The 27,064-nt window shown below is 35.3% G+C and overlaps 1 protein-coding gene across 1 annotated transcript; it reads left to right on the top strand.

The window, feature by feature from the left end:
* The first annotated feature begins 3,852 nt into the window (after positions 1-3,852).
* On the top strand, positions 3,853-20,290 carry LOC110457448 (monomeric sarcosine oxidase-like). The gene is made up of 9 exons (XM_021508732.1): positions 3,853-4,026; positions 10,983-11,052; positions 12,347-12,403; positions 14,111-14,242; positions 15,001-15,214; positions 15,815-15,981; positions 16,667-16,853; positions 18,817-18,950; positions 19,759-20,290. The coding sequence occupies exons 1-9, from the start codon at positions 3,930-3,932 to the stop codon at positions 19,940-19,942; spliced, it is 1,242 nt and encodes a 413-aa protein (XP_021364407.1). The 5' UTR covers positions 3,853-3,929; the 3' UTR covers positions 19,943-20,290.
* The last annotated feature ends 6,774 nt before the right edge of the window (positions 20,291-27,064 follow it).

The following is a 27,064-nucleotide window of genomic DNA, read 5'->3' as shown; positions in this document are numbered from 1 at the left end:
GCGATAGTTCATTTATATACCTAGGTCATGTGGAGCTTGATTTCTTTACTAGATGGGGAGAGGCATACGAGCCCCAAAACAAGACTGAGGTTTCCATACGAAACCACTAAAATCATAGCGAAATTCCCTGGTAAGATATATTTTAGCAGATTATGGATAAGGAAACAAAAGTAACCTAAATCGATAAACGAACTTTAGATGCTGTGTCATTTCATAACAATATATGTGTTATCAACACGCTAGATATGTAATAAACATTGAAACTGAAACGTGTGATAATATTTATAACATGTTTATTTTATTTTTTTATATAACAACATGAAATGTTACGAAAGGACAGTTCACGTAAAGTTGAAGTATTCATGAAACTCGCAATGCAATTAGTTTTGCATATACAATTGTGTATGAACCTGTAAAATATGTTACTCGGACATATCACTATTTCCTTAGGCACACTCAGCTTCTTTTAAGGCTGCTATGTACAGCTACAATTGTAGTAGAAGAGAAATGAAGCTGCGCACGACCTAGAGCTATAAACGAATTTTAAATTACAATTTTGTTTTCAATCGAGTGTATACTATGCAATATACTGATGAGCCCAATGCTTACAGTGTTTGTTTAAACGTGACACTTGAATAGCATCTGCAATGACGTGAAATACGATTACTCTGTACCTAAAATTTCCATGACCTAGAAATGAATTTAATCTTAATATTATATACAGAGACCCATATACATAGCGGATTTATCACTAGACCTCTCACAATGATTTTCTGGTAAGATATACCTACATGGTATAATATATATTGTTCGTAACACTCTTGAACAACTTCCATTGTAGTAACCATGGTCCGTATTCAAGAAACCGTCCTCATTCTCAAGCATGGATTTTGTGTTCAAACTAACATTCTTGTAATGTATTTACATGTAAACAATGTCAAACGATCAAAAAGTCTTAAGTAAACAATGAAAACAGTATTCGGCTTTATGTCCCTTCAATTTTGTTTCAAAATCATTGACAAAATAAGGTTATTTTGTTGATTTTTTGGGCCCTTGATCTGTTTCCGACATGTGCAAACTGCATATTAACACGAATTCACAATATTTGAAGTTTATGGTCTTGTTTGAATCACTATAGCCACATGCAGGCACTTGCTGATTAACCCTTGCACCCCTGTGTAACTTCAGTAGAAGGAGGAGTCCGTTATGGTCTGCAGGGGTGAAAGGGTTAACCCTTTAAAGTTTTGATGCTTTGGGAGATATGTACAGAAAAAGTTGGGGTTTTTACCATTTGATTCTGATATTTCGTAATTTCGCTGCAACAACTTCCTTTCGAAAAATACAAGGAAAATAACAGCAACTTCATTCACTCTTACTTAAGAATATGTCCACGGTCAAAAGGATTGAAATCTAAAAAATGGCAATTAGAAAAAATTGGCAAGATAAAAAGTAAGGAATAAAAAAAAGACTTTTATAATGTACTGAAGTAATCAATAAATCGATAAATCTGTTTCGTATGAGGTATCTGCGAAATTTGATTACGTTTGACTTTAACCTCCCATAGACCTATGGCTATTACAAATGTCATGACCTAGTTAGTTGTACCTAATCATTTGACTTTTGTGAGACATAATCTTCTAATATATCATTGCTTCATAACTTTATTTTCAATTTAGACATTATTGGCGACTGCTCTGATACATAGGTTTTTATGTTTCGACCTTTATCCTTTTACCCAAATCATTTATTCTATTATGTTATTTGCCTCGTGTTGATGTCAAAGGGTCTTATATAATATACTATATTTCGACCCAAGCAATACTCCCTAACAGTGGCCGTGATTGGTTACCATATAACTCCCCTCAGTATCCAATCGGAGCTGTCGATACATCAACAAGAAAACTCGTGTTTTATAAACTATTAAATGGCTGGTTAATACGGATTCAAGTTTCCTACACCAGGTAGCTCAATCGGTAAGTGCAATAGTCTATCAATCTGAAATTCGGGGTTTGAATCCCGGTCTAGCCCGATAATTTTTCACACTCAAAGCACTGGTTTTGATTGTATTTTGTTTATTTCATCTTCAGTATTTCTCATAAAAGTACCCCAAGGTATAATTTTCTTTTCAAAAATTATTTATCAAAGCTATGGTCAAGTGGGGGAAAAAAACAGACTCCAATGTGAATTTAGAGTTTCTGGCAGTGGTATGGGGGTCCGTAACTGCCATTTCAATCGTAAAAACCAGACAATCTCTTAGCGATTAAATCAGGCGCACTGATGATAGGCTATAGGCACCTCTAATTTGTTACCTTAACCTGCGTAACTACCATATTTGTATAATTTATGTTTGGTGTCTTTTATCTAAAACATAAAAATGAATTATATAGCAGGTTTGTATTGATGTATTTATTTGAATTGTATCTTATTTCATTCATGGAGCGTTGTAGGTTTTCATTGATCGATATTTCATGCAGAACTGGTAAGCTAAAACAACGTAATTAATGCATTGGAAGAGTTCTTGTTTAGTTTCTCTTTTTTTTCTCTCAAAAATTAATATGAATTATATGTGAAGCAAATTTGATTAAGATGTACTTCGATTTTATCTTATTTCCATTATGGAACATTAACTGTTTTCCATCGTTCATTGTTCCATGCAGAGCTTGTTTTTATAGCATACATATCTCTTTTTATCATCTCAAATAGCTAATGGGACCATATCAGTCTGTCGGCATTTTACTCTTTTCGTTTCTTATCTATCATCTCTAGTCTTTAGGTTCTGAGTGTCTCCTTAGGAACCCTTCTTCATATGATTCACCCTGGTGAGTTTTAGAAGACTAATATTAAAAAGCAAGCCATTGCGAGAAAGGATTGGTAATCATAGCAACCGGTTAACTTCGAGGTCATACGGCTTTGGTGTCCCAAAGACGACGGGAATGGGTTACACTAGATGTTTATCTGCATCTGCTTGAAATGGAATAAAATATGGCCTGGGTTGTCACTACAGTGACTATGGTATAGTTTTTAAGTGGCATGTTATTATTAATAAGCCGTTAGAAATACGGACCCATACCAAGTGGATAACCCCTACATTACAAGCATGAGGGTCCTGGAGGTGATGATGTGGTGAAATTGATTTGCTTCAACTGTGTTTCATTTCTAGAATGAAAATAACTTCGGGGTAATTTATTCGCGACTAGATAGGGCGCCACACATATATTGTACACAATGATATAATTGCAACGGAGCACATTCAGTTGGTATAATCAAAGCTGTCTGTCAATATCACACAAATACATAGGGCCAACCGGTAAATGGGTAAATGGTTTTTGTCAAAGGTAAACACAGATGGATCAAAACAAAAACGTTATATGATACAGAGATATTTTTTTCCTAGTAGGTTTTTACTTGGGAACGAGGTACAATTCTATTGGGCTTCGAAATTACTCAAGTATTTATATGTGTTTTTTTGAAGTGATTCTAGCTGGCATGAATTCAAGAAAAAACACCATTATACCTCACTTGTACAACAAATTTAAGGGAATCGACGCGTTATGGTGTGCTATTAAAACACCCTTCTAGTGGTTTGCTGTTTTAAGAAGTCTGGAGCGTGCATGGCAATGTATTTATTTTAATGAAATGAAAAGGGATGACCTACAAACCACATCTTCTATATATATGTAAGGACATGAACACCTTGTAGCAGTAAGGACATTTAACTCCTTCACCCCTGAAGACACATATGAACTCTTCCGATTCAAAGGTTGGAAGAGTTCATTATGATATTTCAGGGGTAAATGAGTAAAACAAACATACATACATGGCAATACATAGACACTGTAGGTAGATAACAAATCACATACCTGGCATCAGATAATTTTATCCTTCATAGATAAACAAGGTTGTGATGTAATATCCCGTCCAAGCTGAACATGGAGTCTGAGAGGTCCTTCTACCCCTACATTGTAGTTGGCTGTGGCGGGGTGGGGAGTGCGGCGGTGTATTGGTTGTCCCGTCGGGCGGGTTCAGGTGAGATATTAATTTTATATGGAAGATTTGACGCATTTTGTTCATACAGGCCTGGATTTGGTACATTGCCATATTTGAGGTGGTTATCAGGGGCGTTTCTAGAATATTTAAAAGGGGGGCGTAGGATCAATTCTTTCGCCGAGCGGAGCGGAGCGAGTAAAAAAAAAAATGGACCTTTTTTTGCTAAAAAACATAAAATAATTGTGAAATGCACTAATGTAACGGTTCCTTACTTGGAGCATGTAAATTTCATAGATATTTAAATTGCCATATTAAATACAATATTAGCAGATTACGATATGTTTTTTTGTTTTTTTGAAAGACACAATTTTAGGCAAAATAATGTCAATAAAAATGATACTGCCATATATTAGTATTGCATTAATGTACATGTATATCAATTTAATAAATGCTGAAATTGTGTAAAATATACACATAGTAATTGTTTGGAAGAGTTATCTTTCTTGAACAATTTCACAGTAGAGAAATAGGTAGTCGGTTTCCTGAAGTACAGAAAAATGGACACATTTGACACATTGATAAAAAAAACTGAATTAATGCCTGGATTGCTTTGAAATACTTTAATATTGAGAGAACAAACTGTTCTGTCAATAACAAACATACAATATTCATCAGTTTAATATTAAACATTAGAATATGCGGAAATTGTGATACTGTCTCCCTACATTGGATTTTCAACTAGGGATGTACTTCCTATTTCCGTTTATGTTGATATGGTTAGGCATTAATGGTACAAATATGCATATTTTGGTAGGGATCTTAATCTACCTAACGCACGCGCAAAACTCAATCTGGAGACGCTAGATAAGCCATGCGTTCAACCGGAACGAGAGAACTTATTACATATACTACGCTACAGTATATCAGATTCGTTTACACTCTTTACATGTCTGTGTGATAAAATATCGTATATAATTCCTTGGAGTATCTGACCGCGTTCGGAGTGTCAAAGAAAATAATTATTATCTTTAGATATATACTTTTTACATGAAAGTATTTTGATGAGTATTTTGTTTCTCTTTGTAAGTATCTTTTATGTTATGTGTACAATATATAGCCCTTGTAGAGCAGGAGGTATGATGTGATCCGTTTGTTTCACTTTCGGGAAATATGATTCACTTCAGAATTTTCTTCTCTTTCTTTTAAAATAACATAAGGAACTGGAAAATGATAATAATCAATTCAATTCAAGATATATGTATATCGAATGATTTTGTAGCTCTCTTGCTTGACGCCACCAATTAAGGCAGCCCATCCTTTCCATCCCTCGTCAACACTCATATATTACATACATTTATTCGTTTATTTAAAACAAAAATCAATCATTTATATCGCATTACTTTTCGAACGATAACTGTGTGAACGCAAATCCATGATAAATAATAATGCAAACACATATTATTCAAACGTTAGGGGCCATGCATGGTAACCCAAAGTAATTATTTTTCTTCTTGAGCGATAACACATCTGACGCTGGCTGCCATTATACATAGTCATGATATGTTTTTATATCGGAATGTAAGCCCGTAGCATGAAGGTTATTATCTAGCATTTGTTTGATGAAATATGTTCAATATTATCTATATTGGATGTGATTGTTGGCAATACAATGTAAAAACCAAAATATAGAAAGGCAAGCAAATTGCAAGATTTCAATAAATGTCTATTATCGAATTTTTGATTCCACAAAGAGTGGTTGTTGAATATGGTATTAATTTCACTCGAGTTAATTAATTTTCAAAAGTTACAAAAGACACGAGCTTTAGCGAGTGTCTTTTTGTAACTTTTGAAAATTAACTTACGAGAGTGAAATAAGTACCATACTCAACAACCACGAGTCGTGTGATCTGTTTCTACCACAATCTCATGATCAGTCGGAAATAATATACACACGTGTATTTGTTGACAAGGCTGGCGTAGTGATATCACCCATATGTAAAAAGTCACTCATTAATATTCAAAAACAACTTCTTTTTTACAAATTCAATAATTGTCAACATTAATGTTTCGGCAACAACTTCATGAAAACTTATGATAGATGAACGACTTTAAATATTGAGAGTAGCCGTATTTCATTGATTTATATAAATTAACCACGGACTATATGCGCGTAAGCATATCGTACGAAGTCTGCCTCCCGCCAAGTGACGAACTTATCACTGTCAATGTCCAAAACCATAGGCCTACGTTTCTTCTTGACGGTTCTATGGTTGACATTTATAGTGAAAGTTCAGCCATAGTCACGTCGTCCAAATAGCGATAACGGGACGTTGGGAGAACGAAATATTTTCCGAAACTGTAACAGATCTTGATTTGTTTTGGTTACACGACCTGGACAAGCGACGGTGTGACGTCGAAATGATACCGATCGTCTGTAGCAATTTTGCCTGAAACTAGCGATCAAATCTTTAAGTATCATCTTCTTTAATATTGCCTTAATAACCCCCTTTTCCGCATAACCTCACAAAGTCACCAACATTTGTCGGATGTTGATAGCAGACGACATAAACAAAACAGCATGTGGCAAAAAGCAAGTGGAAAAAGTCGTCCCGGTCAAAGTTCATCTTCTCGACCAAACAAAACTCTTACTTGTCATATACCACGTGTGGTATATAACTCATATTTATCTAACAGTCTACGTGTTTATACAATGATCTGAGAGTGGAATTACACAACGTATTGTGGTAGAAAAAGTAACGACGAATGATCACATTATTTTAATTGAGATAACATATGGCTTTTATTTCTTCCATCTAATGTTTACCGGTGTCGGTGTCTGCAACTACTGATCAACAGTATAAGTAAGGACAATTTGTTCACATTTAGATTCTAATTCTCACGTGTTTTGGTATATGAAGACAATGAAAAGCATGCTTAAGTAACTGCCAAAATGTTTGTCGTATTTCTAAGTGACTCTATCAGGGGTGGGTCCAGGTGAGGGCGTAATGGGCGTACGCCCCCTCCCCCCCCCCCTCCCCCTTTAAAAAAACCACCCCAAAAACTATCGTCATCTGCTAATATTGTATTGAATATGGCAATTTATCATATTCATTAATTAAACACATACTCTGATTTCTTTTTATACTGATTCCCCCATCCGATGGGTGATCCGTAAAATTTCGTTTCTCCGCCGTATTCGACTCTGCGATTAGTATCCATTGTTGTTGACCACGTGATATAGTGAAATCGTCAAAGATGTCGTTTTAATATACCACAGACAATTAATGGAGATAATTCTGCATAAAAAATGTCAAACCCTGACACTTTAAAAATAAAATATACATGCTCAGGAACCGTTACATTAGTGCATTTCACAATTATGTTATGTTTTTTAGCCAAAAAAAGGTCCAAAATTTGATTCTACGCCCCCTTTTTCAAATATTCTAGAAACGCCCCTGTCTATTCTGGATAATCCAGGGGTAACGCTCACTTTTATCATCGACATCGCCTGTAATATGTCATAGCAAAATTGAAGGAGACGAGAAGATCCTTTGATTTACATCGAAAGAAATGTACGGACTGACTTTGAAGTCGGGTGTCGCTTCTTTGTAATCTTCAATGTGTAGGTAGCAGCCTAGCAATTAGTCAGGTTTATTTTTACCTAAGACCAATCAAATAACTAGCTGCGTGCCTTTAATTTTGCTATGACATATTCCAGGGGTGTGGAGAGCGAAAAATAAACGGAACTCCTACAGTATCGAGGTTGAAGTGATTTTTGACGTATAATACTTACTTAATTGTTTACATCTTTGAAGACACTGTGATGTGCCCGTTTCTTATGAGTTAAAACAGCGGCAACTCACAAGGGCAAAACTATCTCTCAGGGATAACTATATTATCTTAAAATCCATTTTGTTAAATATTTTTTTGAATTAAACAATCTCACTCATTAAGAAATGATAAGTACCTTCTCAGCTTCAATCATAACAACAAATTCTAAAACATTGACCTTCAAATACGTTATATTGTTATTACCTGTACGTTGTACCGATCCTGGTCTATCTATCTGCTAATATGAAAAAGCATGCACGTGTTACTTTTTATGAAAATGTTTATGATATTATTGATGGGTACTCATCTTCTGATCCTAAGTCCTATTGGAAATTAATTAAAAGGTTAATTAAAACGTCTGATACTTCACAACCTATACCCTCCTTAGTCGATCCTATTACTAATGACATAGTTACTAGAGATGAAGATAAAGCTGAATTATTAAATAACTATTTTTGTAGTATTACTAGAGTAGATGACAGTAACACGGATGTCCCGATTATTGTGCCAAAAACTGACAAAAATATTAGTTCAATTAGATTACATTCAACTAAAATACGCGATGTTCTACAGATATTGAAGCTCGGCAAGGCCTCGGGTGGGGATGGAATCAGCCACCATATGCTAAGAAATACTGCTTGCACTGTTTGTACTCCGCTCGAAATAATATTTAATATGTCCTTATCAACAGGGATTTATCCAAATAAATGGAAATTAGCTAATATCATGCCATTGTTTAAAAAGGGTGACAGACATTCTCCTTCGAATTATAGACCAATTTCCTTGCTGTCCACTGTTGGTAAAGTTTTTGAAAGAGTGATTTTTAAACATTTGTACAACTACTTTATAGAAAATTCTTTGTTTTACAAATATCAGTCTGGTTTTATGCATGGTCATTCTACAGTGTATCAACTCATTGATATATATCACCAAATTTGTATTGCACTTGAAGAAAAAAAACATACGTGTGTTGTATTCTGTGACATATCCAAAGCTTTTGATAGGGTTTGGCATAGAGGTCTTGTAGTGAAGTTAAAATCGTACGGGATTTCAGGTGAATTGCTTATGTGGTTAGAAAATTATTTGTCTCAGAGACACCAAAAGGTATTTTTAAACAGTTCATATTCTTCTGTAGGTCTAATTGAGGCAGGGGTTCCGCAAGGCTCTATTCTTGGCCCACTTTTATTTCTTATATTTATTAATGACATAGCAGATATTTTTGAATCAACGTCTCGTCTTTTTGCAGACGATACATCATTACTTAAGTCATCTTCATCTTGTCTAGAAATTCAAGAAACTTTAAATAGAGACCTAGATATCTTAAATACTTGGTCGAAAACCTGGTTGGTTAATTTTAATCCTGAAAAAACAGATGTATTGTTTATTTCGAATTCAATCGATATCGAAGAAGACTTAGATTTAGAATTTGATGGGAAAGTCTTAAATTTTACAGATTGTCATAAACATTTAGGGGTAACTTTTAATTCGAATGCAAAGTGGGGGGATCATGTAAATGGAATTTACACTTCTGTTATGAAAAAAATTAATGTCTTACGGAAACTGAAACTCTTATTAAGTAGGGATGCTCTTTTAATAATTTACAAGACTTTTATTTTACCTGTTTTAGAATATGCTTGTGAGTTGTGGGACGGTTGCACTGTTTTTGAATCTGAAAAGTTAGAAAAAGCCCAACGTGAAGCTGCTCGCATTATATTAGGACTTCCTTCATATACTCCTATTAATACTTTATATTACGAAACTAGTCTTGAAACTTTATCTAATCGCAGAAAACGGAGGAAACTTCAACTATTGTATAAGATGCATAATAAATTAACTCCTGATTACTTCAATCATCTTTTGCCGCCTTTATCTGGAGAAAATAATCGTTACGCTTTACGTAACAATAATAACTATAGGATTCCTCCTTTCAGATTATCTCTTACTAATTCTTCTTTTCTACCTTCTACTCTTCACTATTGGAATAACTTAGACAATTCGGTTCGATCTCTACCCTCTATTAATTCATTCAAATCCTGTTTAACATCAAATATTCAGTCAAGTCCACCTATTTACTTTAAAATCGGAAATCGTAAACTTAATATCTTGCATACTAAACTCCGACACCAGTGCAGTTCCCTTAATTATGACCTTTTTAGAGTTAACCTTGTTGAGAGTGCATCTTGTAATTGTGGTCATCCTTGTGAGAATGTCTTTCACTATTTTATGGAATGTCAACTTTTTACAAACGAAAGACGTATTTTGGTTCAAAATTTGATTAATTTGAATGTTGCGTTAAATTTAGAAATTCTTTTGTTTGGCAATTCACAATTTTCCGTGGACCTTAACTCAAACATTTTTAGATCTGTGCAAAACTTTATTAAATCCAGCAAGAGATTTTGAGTTCAAATTGTAATAACAATTGTATATATTTATTGTCATTATTGTAATGTCATGTCAAATTATATTGGGAGAAGGCGTTGATAAGTTGTTATAACTTGTGCCTAATCCCTTGTCTAATTTTGGCAATAAATATGTTTAAACTTAAATATCTATCTGCTGGGTATGTACATGTGTTAACGCGAAATTCAAAAATCAGAATTAAAGTCTAATAAGTTCATTCAAAATGCGATTTTTATATCTTTTTATTTCAAACGAATTGATAAATAGGCGCACTCACAATATGTGCTATAGAAAACTATATAAGCGTAATGATAATTTAGCGCAATATTTAAAGGGCGAAAAGCGTTTAAGTTAGAATACCGCTAAAATTAGAATACCGCTAAATTATGTACGTTAACAGTATGTACCAGTCATAATGTGTTCATATATGTTTTTCGGCTTTTAGGTCAGGTCTAGCATTGTGTGTTGATGATATGGTACTTGTGTTCTTTCATATATAGTGTTGGAAATTATGACATCCGGTGACTGACAGTAGAACGTTATAAAGAACTAATGTTTAACATTTGTAACCGTTTTCACTATTTCTTTATTAAATGCATATCGGGAAATTTTCACCCAGTGTTAAATTCGCCCATCACATTTCGTTACACTGTATATTATGTCGTTCACAAATGTTTCACAAATGTTCACCCTCATTAAGGAGGGCGAAAAAGGCGAATTTTAAACTGAAGCGAAAATGTTCCGTTACTTTTATATATTTGTAGACGTGCTAGGTCTGGAACAGTTTGAGTTAGGTCACAGTAATGGCGGTTCCCAGGACCATTCCAGAATCATGTAAGGTTTATCTACATTTTCAAACTGGTCCGAGTTACGTAGAAGACATATTAGTTCCCTAGTCTATTGAATTCCGAAAGGTTTTTATTTCAACTGTTTCTTAACTGAAACACTGATAACAGTAAACATGCCACACATCTATTTATTAAAGTTTATCGTTCAGAAGAGATGCTACGCTGATTGGAATAAAGTGACTATGTAAATAATGCCGAGAGAACAAAAGAAGTTTCAATCGATAAAACTTGAGATTTCCACTTAACATTCTTCATGTTTAAAACTGTTAGCTTGCTATTTGCATCTGAATAGCGCACACAATACGAATAATTGAAAACAGACATGAATTGTGCTTTAATTCACTCCATTTCCCCCTTTCATTTATGAAATTATATAATCAGAAATACTACCGTTTCATTTCAAATGTGTCATTGAGTTTTTCTTAGCAACGGTCTTTATTTGTTTCTTATTTACATACACGGAATGATAAACACGTGAAGTGGAAAAAAGTGTAGATATTCTGTTTTATCAATATATATCTTAAAATTTCTTTCGTACGCAGTTGGTTTTTTTCTTCTTATATTCCTCTTTATTCAATCTACGTCGAAGTTAAATTACGGCTGTCCGCATAAACCTTTTTTTAAATGTGGGATTAAAATTGATTAAATTGTTATTCACTGTAACATGTTTGGATTTGATGGGGTACATCATGCCTGATGCTATTTAATACAAGAGAATACTGCAGTTTCAGCAAAACCGTAACTGGAGCTAAAATTCATCGAAGGTAGGGCAGGCACTGCTGCTTCATCGACGGAAACATCTCTGTATACCTAGTATGAATCTGAGTAACGTCACTTTCCTGAAGAGAGAAACAGAGTTGTAACAACAAAACCCGTCAAACACACTAATTAGTATAATCGAAAACGTCGACATTTATGTCATGAAAGGAATATTTTCCAATAAGATATATAGAATAGCAAATGCATTAACTAGCCACTGGGCATATATTCTTTGCTTCCTCTTTTCAAAGGTTACTGTATAAGTATTTTCCCGCGGTCCCTAATTTGCAGATTTTATTAGGATAGTAAAATTTGCAGGACCTATTTTTTCGCGGATTTTGGGCCTAGTGGTCATAGCCAATATTGCAACGTGTATGATTGGTTCATCTGCTATTAATTCGTGGGTTGTATTTTTCGTGTTGAAAAGGCTACAGAGAAAATCGTGAAAATTTTATATCTATGCTGTGTCCGTTGTCAACTGCTGTTGATGCTGCAGTTTTTTTTTCTATTTTACCTTTCAGTCGTTTAGCCTACCACGATGACCGCTACACCAAACTAACACCAGAAACGTACAAAGCGTGAGTAAATCACCAATCATTGCACATAGGAAAACAAGTGTTGATTTATCTGTGCTAGAAATACATCATGCTTATAAAACAATTTCTGCTTGGTTTCTTGTTTTTGTAAGTTACGGAACAAAATGTATTGTGAATAGTTTTTTGAGTTTGAAAGGTAATCTGTAAAATAAATGACTTGGTCGGGAAAGAAGCCAAAACTTCGTGTAGTTTGTTGAAAAGCGTTTCTGATATAAATATATCATGCAAAGAGATTCTTCCACGAGACGAAACAAGTGAATTACAGCCAGCAAGCTTATGTGAATTCAGGAATCCTATATATTTCAATTTAGACATGGCAATGCCATGCGTTAGGCAAAACAAGATTATTATAAACATTTCAATGTTATCAAAGGTGAAATAAATGACGTCACTCTGCCATTTGAAACAAAATTATCAAATGTTTCCAGACGTTTTGCTAAAGTATTGTGGCAATATATATTTCGAGGGATGCATTTTTTGCTATGTTGACAATCTGGACATAACCCGGGAAATCTTAACTCTGGCTAATGTAAAAACCACATAAAAGTCAACGATACTGTATATAATGACCTTTTTTTTTATTGCTTTCATAGTTTTCTCTCTTTTTTTTTTTTTTTTTGTGTAAACGCGTATACAATTTGTAAATTCAAACGATATGACATACTAAAGTTAAATTGTACCTGCAAACTTTTATAATTTTATCGTCGAAAATCGTTGGCATGCGTATAATGCTCGAATCATAATTATCGCGTATTTAATTAAGGTGTAACACCGTAAATTCTGAACCTAACATTTTGACCTGTCTATAAGGACAACAATGGGTGTAAACTCGGTCGTAGGTAACAAGTGTCCTTTACAAACAAATTCTTCTCTATAAAAACAGTCCAAATGGAGAAATGAAAATCGTTTGATAGACAAGTTTTAAGTAATAGTTATATTTATGACGTAGAGTAAGAGGAATGAATACCCGTGCAGCTACAAAACTAATGTTTATGGACTGGTGAATGCTGTGATTGTGCTGATATATTGTATCTAAGATTTGGTTTGGTTTGGTTTTATTTTGTTTAACGTCCTATTAACAGCTTAGGTCATTTAAGGACGTGCATCCATGTGTGTTGTGTAAGCGTGCATGTTTGTATGTGTGCTGGAGACGGGGTATGCTGTTGTACTTGCTTCCTTGTGATAGCGCGGATCTGATGCTGACTTTACAGTGCTATCTCACTGAAATACCATGCCGAAGGCACCCAGCACTGCATTCCGATCGGTCACATTATACTGATCAATTATTGCCATTACCCTCAATGCTGAACGTTAAGCAGGAAACAACAACTGCCATTTTTCAGGACTTTGGTATGTCCCGGATTTAGTTTGGTCGTTTTTGTGTCCCCATTAGAAGGCGCAAAAGCAAATCCCCAAATTATCTAAGAGACTTTTGACTGAATCAACGCATCCGAAAACTTAGGATGGCATATGGTCTAAACATCTACCACAGATTTTGATTATTTTTTTTATCATTTTTGTTGCTTTTTATTGTTTTAATTCTATTTCGGATTTTTTTTTTAATCCTGATCTGATCATACGTTTTGAACTTCGCCATATTTCTTGTTGATATTCTATGGTAGATACTGACATGTATCGTCTGTACTGTTGTTGGACATCGATTGCTTTAAAACTGTCTAACCTTACCAGATGGCAGGCGGTGGAAGAAGAGTCTGGGATCAAATTAGTCCATAAGACCGGGGGTGTTCAGTTCGCCAAACGGGAAGAGATGGGCAAGATCGTGGACGAGTACGCCAAGGCTATGGACGCAAACAATATCAAGTAGGAAACGAAATGAGGATATAATACAACTTGATGGATTGTCGTTTCATTCGTTTGTTAATCGCCCTTGCAAATGTATCCTATAACATATTGCAAAACGTATTAAAAAAGGCAGATCTCAGCAACCTTAAATCATGCCATGAATCGGCTTTATATTTGATTTATTGATACTAGCAGTTTCCACATATGAATGTTATCAAGATATTTACCAATTCGTTCAGGGCGGAAATCAACAAACATGTATTTCTTATAAAAATCGAGTTTGAAAAATCCTTTTTACGCACAATTTTTTTTTTGTGCTGAGTAAGCAATAGGATTGAAACAGAAACGTGCATCAAACATTACTAATATCTGTTTACGTAATTTTACATAGATGATCAAACACTGGAATTTGTTTTACCTGCCATATTATGATAAGCTGTCATCTATCATATTATATGCTGCTATAACGACTGGGGATTTTTAATCGAAAATACTCGATGTTCAATGATTAATAGAAGCTCACTTGAAAACATTTTAGAAATAGAACTGTGACAGTCTACAAATATAAATTAATATCCTTGTAATATTTTCTGTTCCTGAAACTGAGGCATCATTCCAACCTTGTGTTTTTCACGATATGGAAAATGAAATGCAATATGATTTGCAAAATGTTGTCCGCCTTCGTCTGTTATTTCCAATAGTCAAATCATTCGTGTTCAATATTGGAGTGCTACACAGAAGTTTGTCATTTCTAAAAGTAACCATTTTTATTGTAGATATGACCGCATGAAGGGCTCAGCGCTGCGGAAACGTTTCCCTCAGTTTGAGATAGATGACAGTTACGAAGCGATATATGAACCACAGTCGGGTCTCGTGGATGCGGCTATGGCAAACGCCGTGCACATTCAGCTGGCCCGGGGGAGGGGCGCACGCGTCATAGATAACTGCCCGGTTAAAGGCGTGGAACGTGCAAAGGACGGTAAAATTACCGTAAGTATCTTGGTTTTTGTTAAAGGCCGATAAAATTGTAAACATATAGAACAATTGATAGTTAATAAGTCTGTGACATATTCTGACTGATACGAATGTGGTATTTTCATTTTGATAAGTAAAAAATATCAACGCAAAACATCAAAATGTCCATATCTTAGCCCCTCCCACATGAAAGACAGAACTATCAAAACAATCCTTTAGCTGTCTGTAGGAGTAACCTATACGATGTTGTTTTCGTTAGGTTCAAGGATGTTAAATTATAGACCTGTTGTTTCCGATCGAAGTCATGATCGTACGAGGCGACTTATATGGGACTTGCTGTATGATCAGGGGTTTTCCAGGGCACTCTCCTTTGTGACACCGAAAACAAAATTTGCCTGCTGCCCCATTGCAACATTTGAATTCTCCATCTTTTTTTATCCCCCCTGTCTTAGACATAACATTGCGTCGTTCAGCTATTGTTTTCGCCGATCGCTGTTACGTTGAAATCAAAGCATACACACACACATCCTTGAATGTTCCCATCATATTAGACTTATTTGATTACAGTGAGCATGCGCTAATAATTAACCATTCACGTGCTTTTCTGCAATGTAGGTCTACACGGCCAAGGGGGTTTTCCAGTGTCGCCGTCTGGTGGTGGCCCCTGGAGCCTGGATAAACCACGTGCTTGGATCAGTGGGTGTTCACATCCCAATCTACGTCACCCAAGAACAAGTGACTTATTTTGCAACTCCTAACATAAAAGATTTCACCAAAGAGAGGTAATGCCTTCATGAATTGCTTCTTTATAAGTAAAAAAACAACAACCCAACAGCAATCAATGATTTTTGTTCTTTAACTTTTATTGCCATCATAAAAAAAGGGAAATTGTTTATGATAACGGATTTGTCTCATAATGTCAGCCGTTTTGGTCTATTATAATATGGTTTGAGAAGAAAATGAAACTTTCAGGATACTGGTACCAACGACAAAACTGTAACGAAGTGTTGGAAACTGAATCTAACATGAGAAAAGCAGACCTTGATGAACTTTCATGAGGAAAAATATAAATTAGATACACAAATTAGAATCAATAACATTGTTTCGAGCGGGGCTAAGCCGGAATTCGAACCCCGGAACTTCAGATAGCCCCCTTTTTTGAGATCAAGCATTTATGAGTGCAGCCATAGGGCCCCGGGGTTTGGGACCCCGATGTTCCTCACAATGCATATAACTATATTTTCCATCAATAACAAATGATAACAGATAAATACAGATTTGTCACTTGACGTATACTATATCGCTCTTATCGATTGCGCTACTTGGCATTGGAAGTGTTCTGCTCAAACTTTACAGAAGTTATATCTAAACGGAAGTTAAGGGACGGTGACTGTATATAGGAACACATAGTGTAGTGGAACAGGAATCCTTTATTCAACAATTTGTTTCATTTTTAAAAAAATGTAGATACCCTATTTGGATATACCATTCACCGAAATACGATTTCTACGGACTACCCATACATGGTAACTCTGGTAGCAAGATAGGTATAGATGCCGGTGGTCCCGTCGTCACAGCCGATTCACGAACCTTTGAGCCAGACAAAATCAGAGAGAAGGCCTGCATAGAACACTTACAGAAAACCATTCCGAAGGTATGTGTACAAACATTGCCACTACCGTACTTTTTGGATATTTTGGCGATATTTGCTCAAAATGGGTTGATTAATTTTTTGCATTTTGAACACAAGTTATACAACGATAATTATGGAAACACTGAAAAGTTATGACTCATTCAGATGAAACATAGCTTTATTGACGTGTTATTTACTAAGTGTGTCCGAAAAATAAGTCATTCCAAGTTTGGCTTAAATAAAAAATATAGCCGCCGACGGAAGTAAGCGATTGAAGCATAATAAATGAATTGGAAGACGGTCTGCCGATATCCAGATGAAAACAACTTTGGCATCGTGAAATTTTGGTGTGTTTCACTTCAACTCATTCACTCCAGGCGCCAAATAAACCAATATATAAGCACATCAAAGATATCCCAAAGTACGGTATATAACCCTACCCCATTAAGATGGATGGTATTCGTTTAGTGTGTGTTACGTTCATCTTTCTATGAATGCCATTACCCGATTGTTGAGGTCATCAATAGTATGACGCGTCAATTGTTACGTTGGATACCGCTGACCCTCCATGAACAGATGGCTGTTCTATCTATTGAACAAGCGTATACGATAAATTCATTAATTGAAGTAAATGGTGGATAAAGATAAGAGTAATTGAATTTTCTATGAGATAAACAGATTTCAAATATGATAAATATCAGTTCTGTTTTCAGTTTGCATTTATAAACAGTATGAATGCCAACAAGTCAGAGACAAATCTAACATGAAGTGCGCTTCATAGAATTTGCCTATTTCCAGATTACATTCATGTTACCTATGAAAGCGCACGTCATGTTGGATTTGCCTTTGTTTAGTTTGCATTCATATTGCCTATGATTGCCATTTGGAAGCAGTTCAATGCTCAATTACCGTCCTTGCAATGGCGATTAATTTAACTCCTGCTACCATTTGGGAAGTACAACTACAATTAGACATACTTAATAATACAAGATGCAGTCAAACGTAAATATTGAACAAATATTTTTGAAAGTGTGTTCGCTCGGTATTCTCTGAAACACTTTAATAGTGCATTTTATCAATTCAACGATTTAACGACAAGTAGATCCGTTTCAGATGTGGTTTGGCCGGCAAAATATAACTTAATGGATATACAATGTAAAAATGAAACACAAAATCTTATCATACATGTTTATGTTAATGTAACACAATTTTGTAATACGTTCGCTTCAAATAAGATTAATATCAATAATTGAATGTAAAATCAGGCATAAATGTTCATGACATCAAAATAATCGGTTGATGTACATTGGCAATGGTTTGTGATGTCGCCAGCAAAACACATAGCATATGTTCAGTTTCCTATACTACAGTGTATTGACGTAAGAAAACTAGGGTACTATGGTATACAATCTATCTCATATTATTTATGTAAGAAAACTAGGATATGCAAGCTTACATATTATCAATGAGAGGTAACTAAGACATGCAATTTTGTTTTAAAGCTTCAACAACAGAAAGTGGAAATCTAAATTTGACTTGTAGCTTATTTTGATCTTTACAAATCTGTACGACAAGCGGGGCATATTCTATTTTCCAATCGTTAACGTCCCCTTTCTCGACCGTAACATCTCTGTACCCCCAACCCTAGGTTGATTCGGTTTTTTTAGAGCTTGCACTATCTTACAATATAATGTTTGCAGATATGCAAATTGATGAAGAATATCGGGCAAAAAGATGATCGCAATTATGTTCTCATTGAGAAATATATTTCCTTGTAGGAATTATTCAATAATATTCATTAGTAGGCCTTGTTGTTACGTTGTCACGTTGTCACCACTCTATTTCTTACTTTGAGTATAACATTTCATGGATTTGACTTAGATTTACATGGCGTGTGTCGTCGATGAATCAAACGTTGATTATCTTTTTGTTGTATTTCTTGTAATCATTACTAAATACATACATACATGTACTTTCATTTTAGTCCCTTGGTCCGCTGATGTATACAAAAACGTGTCTCTATACCATGCCTCCAGATCGGCATTTCGTCATCGATACATGCGCCAAGACCGGATGGGATGACGTAATAATTTGTTGCGGCGCCGGACATGTGTTTAAGTAAGTTATTTATCAATTATGATTTTTTGTTAAGGTGAACATGTGGAAACATGGACCTAAGAAAGTGATATAGACCGAGATGAAGTCATGGTTAATATCCCTTTCTCATGTTTATATAACCACAAATTCAGCTCGACAAAAAAACTAATTTGTTATATTAGATGCAAAATAATGTTTAAATCAAACAGGATGGAACGTATGCAAAATAAAGGGAGGAAAGTCCTACATTTGTCATAGAACATTGTGACGTTATAATTGCATTGACGTCATAAAGTGAAAATTAACCCTAATGTTTTTAAAAAAAGTAACACCGGGTCAATATCACAAACCAGCCAATAATGTTGTAGGAAAGACGGATGTCATCTAATATTTATCAAATATGGAATGTGTTGAGATGTATATGTGGTTATATTAACCTAAAAAAGTGATATTGACCGAGACGGAAAAAAAGTCGAGGTTAACATCACCTGCTCGGGTTAAAAAAACAACACAATCGTACCGAAAGATTTTTTATTGCTTTTTTTAACATGCAGGAGCTAAACAATTTAAACCTAAAAAGATGAAACGTGTGAAAATCGTACAGAGGAAACTTGCGTATGTCACAGAAATAATGTTTATGACATCATAAAATTAATAAAGGCCTGATGCTTCTAGAAATAGTAAGACAGAGTTAATGTCCCAAATTACCGACCTCCACGTGATTATAATCCAACCAATTAAGATGTATACAAAAGCTTTATCTAATTTAACTAAATGTATTGATTGTCCGATAATGAATCGATAACAAAGCATTTTTTGTTATTTTCAGATTTGCGTGCCTCGTTGGAAAGATTCTAACAGAGATGGCAGTGGACGGGAAAACTCAGTATGATATATCACGATTCAATCTCGATCGTGAGGCTCTAACGGACCCCAATTGGGATCCCGTGTTGTTCATGGGAACTGGCGGGAAAGTCCCAACACCGTCTTCCAAGAACACCTCAAAGCTCTAATACGTCTGCTGACTTCTTGCAAATTGCTATGATTCACACGATTTATCGCAAATACTAAATTATTTCATATAGGTTTATTCAAGAAAAAAAATTCAGTTGTGATGGGTATTTTAAATACATATAAAGTATTTAAAGATGGACATGTTGGAAAAATGATTTACATGATATAAAGATACTTCTTTAACTGGTCTTGTGTAATTGAGTCGAGTTGGATATAACGTACATGTATGTAACTTCAATATAAAGCAGTTTTAACGGAGAAGTTGGGTGATTTTAATTTTTGAAATTTGTGTATATTTTATTGGTTTGATTATCATGCAGAAATAAAACTAATGTGCTCATAAAATACTTTACACGTTTAAGTTATTCTTGCGGAATTCATCCTCGATACTCCATGGGTTACGCTCACTCACATTCTGTGAAAAGAGCGCAAGTGAGCGTAATCGCTGGAGTATCGATTATATATATACACATCTGACCATTTTTACCGCCACATATATATAATTAACAAGAGTTTCTTAAAACTTCCCTAGGTTTTTTTTATCAGGCGATATATTTAATACCGCAATGAAACAGCAACAAGGCCATTCTCATATTAATCAAATTAAGCAAAGGGACACTGAAAACTTTTGAACGTTTGTTCATGGCAAGACGCAATAGACACAAATTACGCCCCTTTCCGGATTCAGCATCAGTGCAATTGAAACTGATATATGAATATGTTGCTGTAGTACGGAGGATATTTAGCAACGCGTTGTGTTTTGAATTCTTTAAAAAAAAAACACGCGAAACACGGAGTGGCGACACCAAGTCCATGTTAACCCCACGTTTATGGGATTTTAATAGGATATTAGTTGACGTACAGGCATTGCTGCTTCAATTTCCACATCAATATAATGTGAAATACAATTTGGAAAACATAAAATTTAACATAAATATAGAAAACCTGTGTGATCGTATCTTTCAAATTTGTCAAAGTGATGAATGATGAATTCACATCTTCAGGGAGACTGTTCCAGACATCACATATTCTGTGCTAACCTGTTTCAAGGTTCTTCGGTGCCCTGACCCTAAGTTATAGAGTAAGAAATCAAGTGCACCAACCGAACAGACAATTTCGAAACAAATATTATGGTTCTTATAAAGATTCCCAAGTTTATTTTTTCTTCAAATTTAGTTTCGATTTTTGTGTGTCACAATTTCTTAATATAGCCCAGCGTCTTCACATACTCTGTTGTACCTATATATAGTGGTCTGATGTACTCTAGTCAAAACCACAGGTACCGGAGAATTTGTTACAGCTATTTTTGGACCTAAACCAAGGTGTTCAGAGTAATTCTACACGTTTTGGGGTTTTACACCAACATTCGGTAAAAATGCCACCCCCCAATGATGATATTATACGAGTTTAACATCATCATCGGGGATGGTATTTTTACCGAAACTGATCTAAACCCTTAACACATGTTAACTTACTCTGAACACCTTAGTTTAGGTCCAGATATAGATGTAACAAGTAAATGGGTCTTTAACGTACAAAGCGTGTGTCACTTTGTACTTAACCCTACCGAAATACAAGACGTTGTACAAAGGATAACATCAGAGAGTGTAAAGAACAGTTGTAATACTTTTTGAATAAAGTTATAGGCAGTGTTTTTTTTAGGTAAATTACTGCAGGTGCGTGTGATATTTTTGGTTTCTTTTGAGTCAGTCAAAGATTGGTTAGTTTTGTTTGTGTTTTAAGTGCTATTAACGGCTATGATCATTTAAGGATGTGCCAGGTAATGGAGATGGAGGAAAACCGGATTACTCGGAGAAAAAACACCGACCTGCGGAGACTGTCCAACGTAGGCCTCGAACCCGCGATACAGTGGAGGAAGGCTAATGATCGTAAACGGTGAGACGCCTTAACTACTCGGCCAGCGCGGTCAGATTTTTTCAAGATTTTTCAAGATTTTTATTTCACTCAGACACACATAATATGTGTAACAAGAGGTCATGTATATGTAACATAGTTTGAGTGCATGACAGACAAACATTCTATATCATAGCATAGTACATAATTATATATATACGTGTAGTTACATACAAATAATTCAGTGTTCAATTTATACAAAATGTCACATAGAAACAGGCAGGGTAGAAGTCGCTTGCTATATTCGAACAGGAGAGGGTGTGGGGCAGTTTTTTTCATTTAGATAAACCACATAGTCATTACTTATTTCTATATATAATGCATTGTGTTCAAGAATATTGCTTATTACTGAGAATAGAAATCTACTCTAGCCGACGAAATGAATATAGTGTAAGCCTACCATTTATTAAGAAACATATAAGATAAAGTGTAGGTGATTTATTTGTCAGAATCTCTATTGGTACAGTACAAAGGATCACTCCCCTCCCCACCCCCTTTTTAAACTTGAGGCCTAAGAATTGTTAATTATCTACTTGCTATTAAAGCTATTAAAGCTGTTTGGACAACCCCGGGATACAGTGCAAATTTAATGCTGAGTAGCTTATGATTTCTAAATAAAACAGATTCTATTAAATGCGATGTAAGATACGGAAAACATATAAATTAAAGTAGCTTCACTGAGCCTGATGACACAGTCGTTGTTTTGATGCAGAATCATAACCATGTGAGCTAAAGGCGAAATAGTACAATGTTGTTTAGTACCAATTTACGGAGTCTCAGAAATGCCGGACCGAGTACATAAAACACGAGTAACGAATACGAGTTACCTCCCATCGGCTATGACCCGATCATAGTAGACAAAACAAATTATGAACACAATCTTCGTTTCAAGGTTGTTAAAACAAGCGGTAAAACAGCTTAGTGTTATTTTAATATTTTCGTTGCAATAGAAACTAGTTCCACTTTCATAGATTTTAAAACATATGTTTGTATATAATTTTCAAGTATATTCGCTGTAATTACTTACTTTTGAACAACAAATAAAAGTATGCGTTAATGAAAATATATCGATTTACTTCGTGGTTTTAGTAATAAGATATAGAGCTGTTTCAGATTAATTACCAGTAGCACATGAAAAAAAGTCTGCCGTGTATCATTTCGTTTAGCGCAAAATTCATTTATCATGTATCGATCTCCATTCTACCGCCTCTGACGAAATGCAAGGTTAGCCATTGATGTGTATGGAAGTTTTCCCTGGAGCAACAGGGGACATTCCATACATCTTCGTCATTGGTAATAACGTTACACACCAAATGGGTAGAAGTTATTCAAATGAGAAATCAGTTATCACTTTTGCCCATAAACTGGTAAATGGAGTAATCACAACAATCAATAACGCTAAGGAGTTACATTAGGATCAATAACCTGCCTTTGAGCATGAAGGTTTTAAAGAAACGTGTCAGATTCTTGATATAAAGAAAAAAGATTCATGTACCATGGCATACAGATCACAACCTGACGGCATGATAAAACCTGCTTATAGGTCTATTAAAAACATTTCCCCAACATTTGTAGGCGAGAACCAGGAATATTGGGCCGAACACATAACGATTGAACAGCATTTTTGTTTGTCTTCAATTCCTGAAGCCGCCTAACGTCACCAAAATGTTTGATTCTAACAGTTGTCTCATGCTAATCAAGGCGAGAGGAGAAGCTTCAAAATGACACAGATCGAATTGCGTTCAAAGTTCTATGAACGCAATTTCTCCTGGTAATGCCTATAAGAAGAAATTGCAATGGAAATGTAAATATATAAAAATGAAATAATGTGCTATGCAGAAGAAAGAAGGGTCAAAGGTGAAAGGTTAAAGTGGTTCATCATGACTTACTCAACTTAAGGACCCCTGTCCCACTGCTCTGTCGTTTTGTTCTTCTGTATAGAATAACCTCCCCTTAACTTCCGCTGGGTCAGGAATCTTCCGATGACCAGGTTGCTCAATCGGTTAGAGCGTTAGTATATTAATCTGAAGTCCGGGGTTCGAATCCCGCTCTTACCCTACTCAATTGTTTCACTCAAAATACTATTATTGATTATATTTTGTTAATTTCATCTTTATGATTTCTCAAAAAAAAACCAAAAAAACCCAGCAAATGCCCCAGATAGAAGTTGACTATATTACGAATTTACTCTCTTGCAGATCATATACACATTATATGAATTGTTGGCTCCGACATAAAATACGTTTTTATAAGGGAAAAGATGGGTGTCCATAAGGACGTGTTTTGGACCCTTGTTATCGTTTTTTCTATTGAATGAAATAACTATTATCATGTGACATGTGAAAGGGCTGGTGCGAAAGATTGGTTGCAAGAGGGTTTCTTGGGCGCCAAATGTGGTAGGGGTCAATCATATATCAAGTGAAGTTTCCAAAATATGTCGAACAATTGACAAATTACTGTATTTTGTTCTTGAAAACGAGTACCCAATTGGCTCAAAAAGGCCTTAAAGGCTCCCATTCTTTTCGTTTACTGTTCTCCGGCTACGCCATACCACCAGATTCTACGGTTTGAAATGTCGAGATTTGTCAACGTCGATTCAGAAACGATCTCAGAGCATAGCATGCCAAAAGCCTAAATCTAGTCTATACGTCATAAGTAACTGTTTGTTTGTTCTTAAATGGCATTATCCAGAATTCTTTCTTGCCTTTTGCAGACTTCACTGTTGTCCCATACTTGATGCAGATGGTCTGATGCTATCTAAGCGGTACAAGCGAAAAAAATCTCTGGTGATCGCTTGAGCGTTCAAAAATGGAAATCCACTTCAATCATAATGGGTGGTGGTTTCATGACGACACCAAATGATTATTTCCAAAGCAGATGATATGACCCTAGGAGGTACACTTCAGCTTAACATTAGTGTAATCTTTTATCAATGATGATTATGGGACTAGTATACCGCTCGTTGTGTAGCAATCACGATCCAATGGAACAACTCTTGCGTAAAAGGGGAGCAATTTTATGGAGATTTCTCCCGAAATACTTACAATAAGGCATATTTTTTTTTTTCTTAATTCCTTTTACAATATAACGGCTGAATACTAAATATCAAAGTTGTTGTTGTTGAGTTATTATCTTCCAAGAGGCTGTACAGGAGCAAATCTTAATTTATGTAAACTTGATGTTTTCCCGATTTCCAAATCCAATATTCTTCATATCACCAATTATCAGAGTTAACGTAAGTTGGTGAAACGTTACGATCCTTTACATAATGTGAAAATTAATGTGTGAAGAGTGCTGCATGTTGCAATCTTTGAATGGAGAAATATTACAAGATGATCTTGAAGAAATGCACACTCGACAACAGGCTATATTCATAGGGGGAAAAGTGAGCTAGTACCTCTAAGACATTTAAAGATACTCGTACCATTTTTAAAATCTGCATCTGTGCATAAGAAACTTTTTCGGAAGGAAATGATTAAGTTGAAAAATATGAAATCAATATCAGTGTTGCCTTATGTGTAAACGTGCATAGCGCCAGGATTCGATTCCCCTCTATACTGTTTCATTAACAAATTGCGCCATGTTTTCATCAGCAGAACTCTGTCCAAGTCGCGTTTCAGTTATATCAAAAACAAAACTAAGGGGAGATTACTCTATCTACTAAAACTTCTATGGAGTTCTCTAGTTCTCTAGGGTTCTTGCAATTGCGAGATCGAAAGATCCTCTTTTACTCTCCGGCTGATTGGTCGCAACTGACTATTGAACGAGCAATGTCCCGAAAATATTGTGACATGATCCTGAGAAGTGCATGTGCAAAGGATTTTTACAATAAAACTGAATTAAAAACTAGAAATATGTCAGAATGACATGAAAGTCACCCTATCATTCTGTATGATCATTTTTCGATAATCCATTGACCAAGCTTGGCTACAACGGATATATTTCCACCTGTCAATCAAAATGGTAAACAATGACCAGATGTGAATACATACAAGGTGTTCAGGTGGCCATGCCAACACAAGGAATTAAGGACATTCCAATATGGCTGCCACACTAAACTGTATATCAAATTTGATAATGTATTCCGTAATCCTGAAACAATCCCTGTCACAAAATAATAATCCTCCAATATTTCTCAAACATAATTCAGGTACATGCACACTAACTTTCAGAGAAAACCATTCAATAACTGACGAAAACACTTTTTATATGTTCATTTTCCAAGCTAAACAAAAGTCACAATTCAGGGGAAAACCCCATTTAAACTTGTAAATATCATAAGGTTGGATATCAATGGAGATGTATTTGTTGAGAAAATCTAGGACTGAAACCGAAATTAATAGTCCCCACTGGAGTTCCCCCAGGGGTGACTAAACACGAATAAATAAATAGATAGATAGATATAATGAAATAAAATAATAATTTATACGGCACCCTGTAGAAAGCCTGTAGCTGGTGGTAGAATGAGGTGAGTTTTGTTAATCTGAAATATTTTCTATTATGTAATTCAGCCATGCTTCTTCTTAGAGTGGGACGATTTTTGCCTTACTGATCGTTTTTATCTTTAGTATATGACGTAACACCTTTCAGTAATAAGAATAATCCTACCAGCTCGAAAACCATATAACCTCTGTAAAGCTCCAATGTTTGCATTATAAAAAAGTTCTTTTTACACAACCAATAAGATTTTCTATGTGACGTTTCGATGACTAGTACGATATGTACACTTTCACCTTCATCAGACAAATGACCAGTGAAGCGTATGCACACAAAGTTGTGTAAAATGTGTACGAGTTGTCCACAAAAATCGATATCGATCCGGCTACGCCGTAAGCGTATGTACAATAGTTGTTATATACGTATGTGTACCGAAATGACTCGATTCAGCTACGATTTGTTTGATACTTGTTAATTCTGTTATTTTGTTAAATCAATACTGATGAAGGTGACCGTGTACATATCGTACTAGTCATCGAATCGGCACATAGGAAATCTTATTGGTTGTGTAAAAAGAACTTTTCATAATGCATATTTACCAACCTGAAGAAAATGTTTAGAAATACAATGTATGCAAAGACTCAATTGACCTCAGGTACACCGCCGGTCAGTAAACTCGATCTTTTCCCAGATGTGTCTCACTTTTGTTCGACTTACGCTGATGGGAGGAAGACAGTGGGCGAGAGAACGTTTCATGAACTGATGCGTCC

This window comes from Mizuhopecten yessoensis, unplaced genomic scaffold (assembly GCF_002113885.1).
Source record: "Mizuhopecten yessoensis strain PY_sf001 unplaced genomic scaffold, ASM211388v2 scaffold9157, whole genome shotgun sequence".
Lineage (NCBI taxonomy): Eukaryota > Metazoa > Mollusca > Bivalvia > Pectinida > Pectinidae > Mizuhopecten > Mizuhopecten yessoensis.
The sequence above is the reverse complement of the archived record's forward strand: the minus strand, read 5'-3'. Positions and strand labels throughout refer to the sequence as shown.

What these genes read in the sequence shown, in the direction of transcription:
- LOC110457448 (XM_021508732.1), top strand. Translation starts at nt 3,930, where the DNA reads ATGGAGTCTGAGAGGTCCTTCTACCCCTACATTGTAGTTGGCTGTGGC. An exon ending in ATGGACGCAAACAATATCAA is followed by an intron (nt 14,243 to 15,000) that starts GTAGGAAACGAA and finishes TTTTTATTGTAG; the next exon opens with ATATGACCGCATGAAGGGCT. An exon ending in GGCGCCGGACATGTGTTTAA is followed by an intron (nt 18,951 to 19,758) that starts GTAAGTTATTTA and finishes TGTTATTTTCAG; the next exon opens with ATTTGCGTGCCTCGTTGGAA.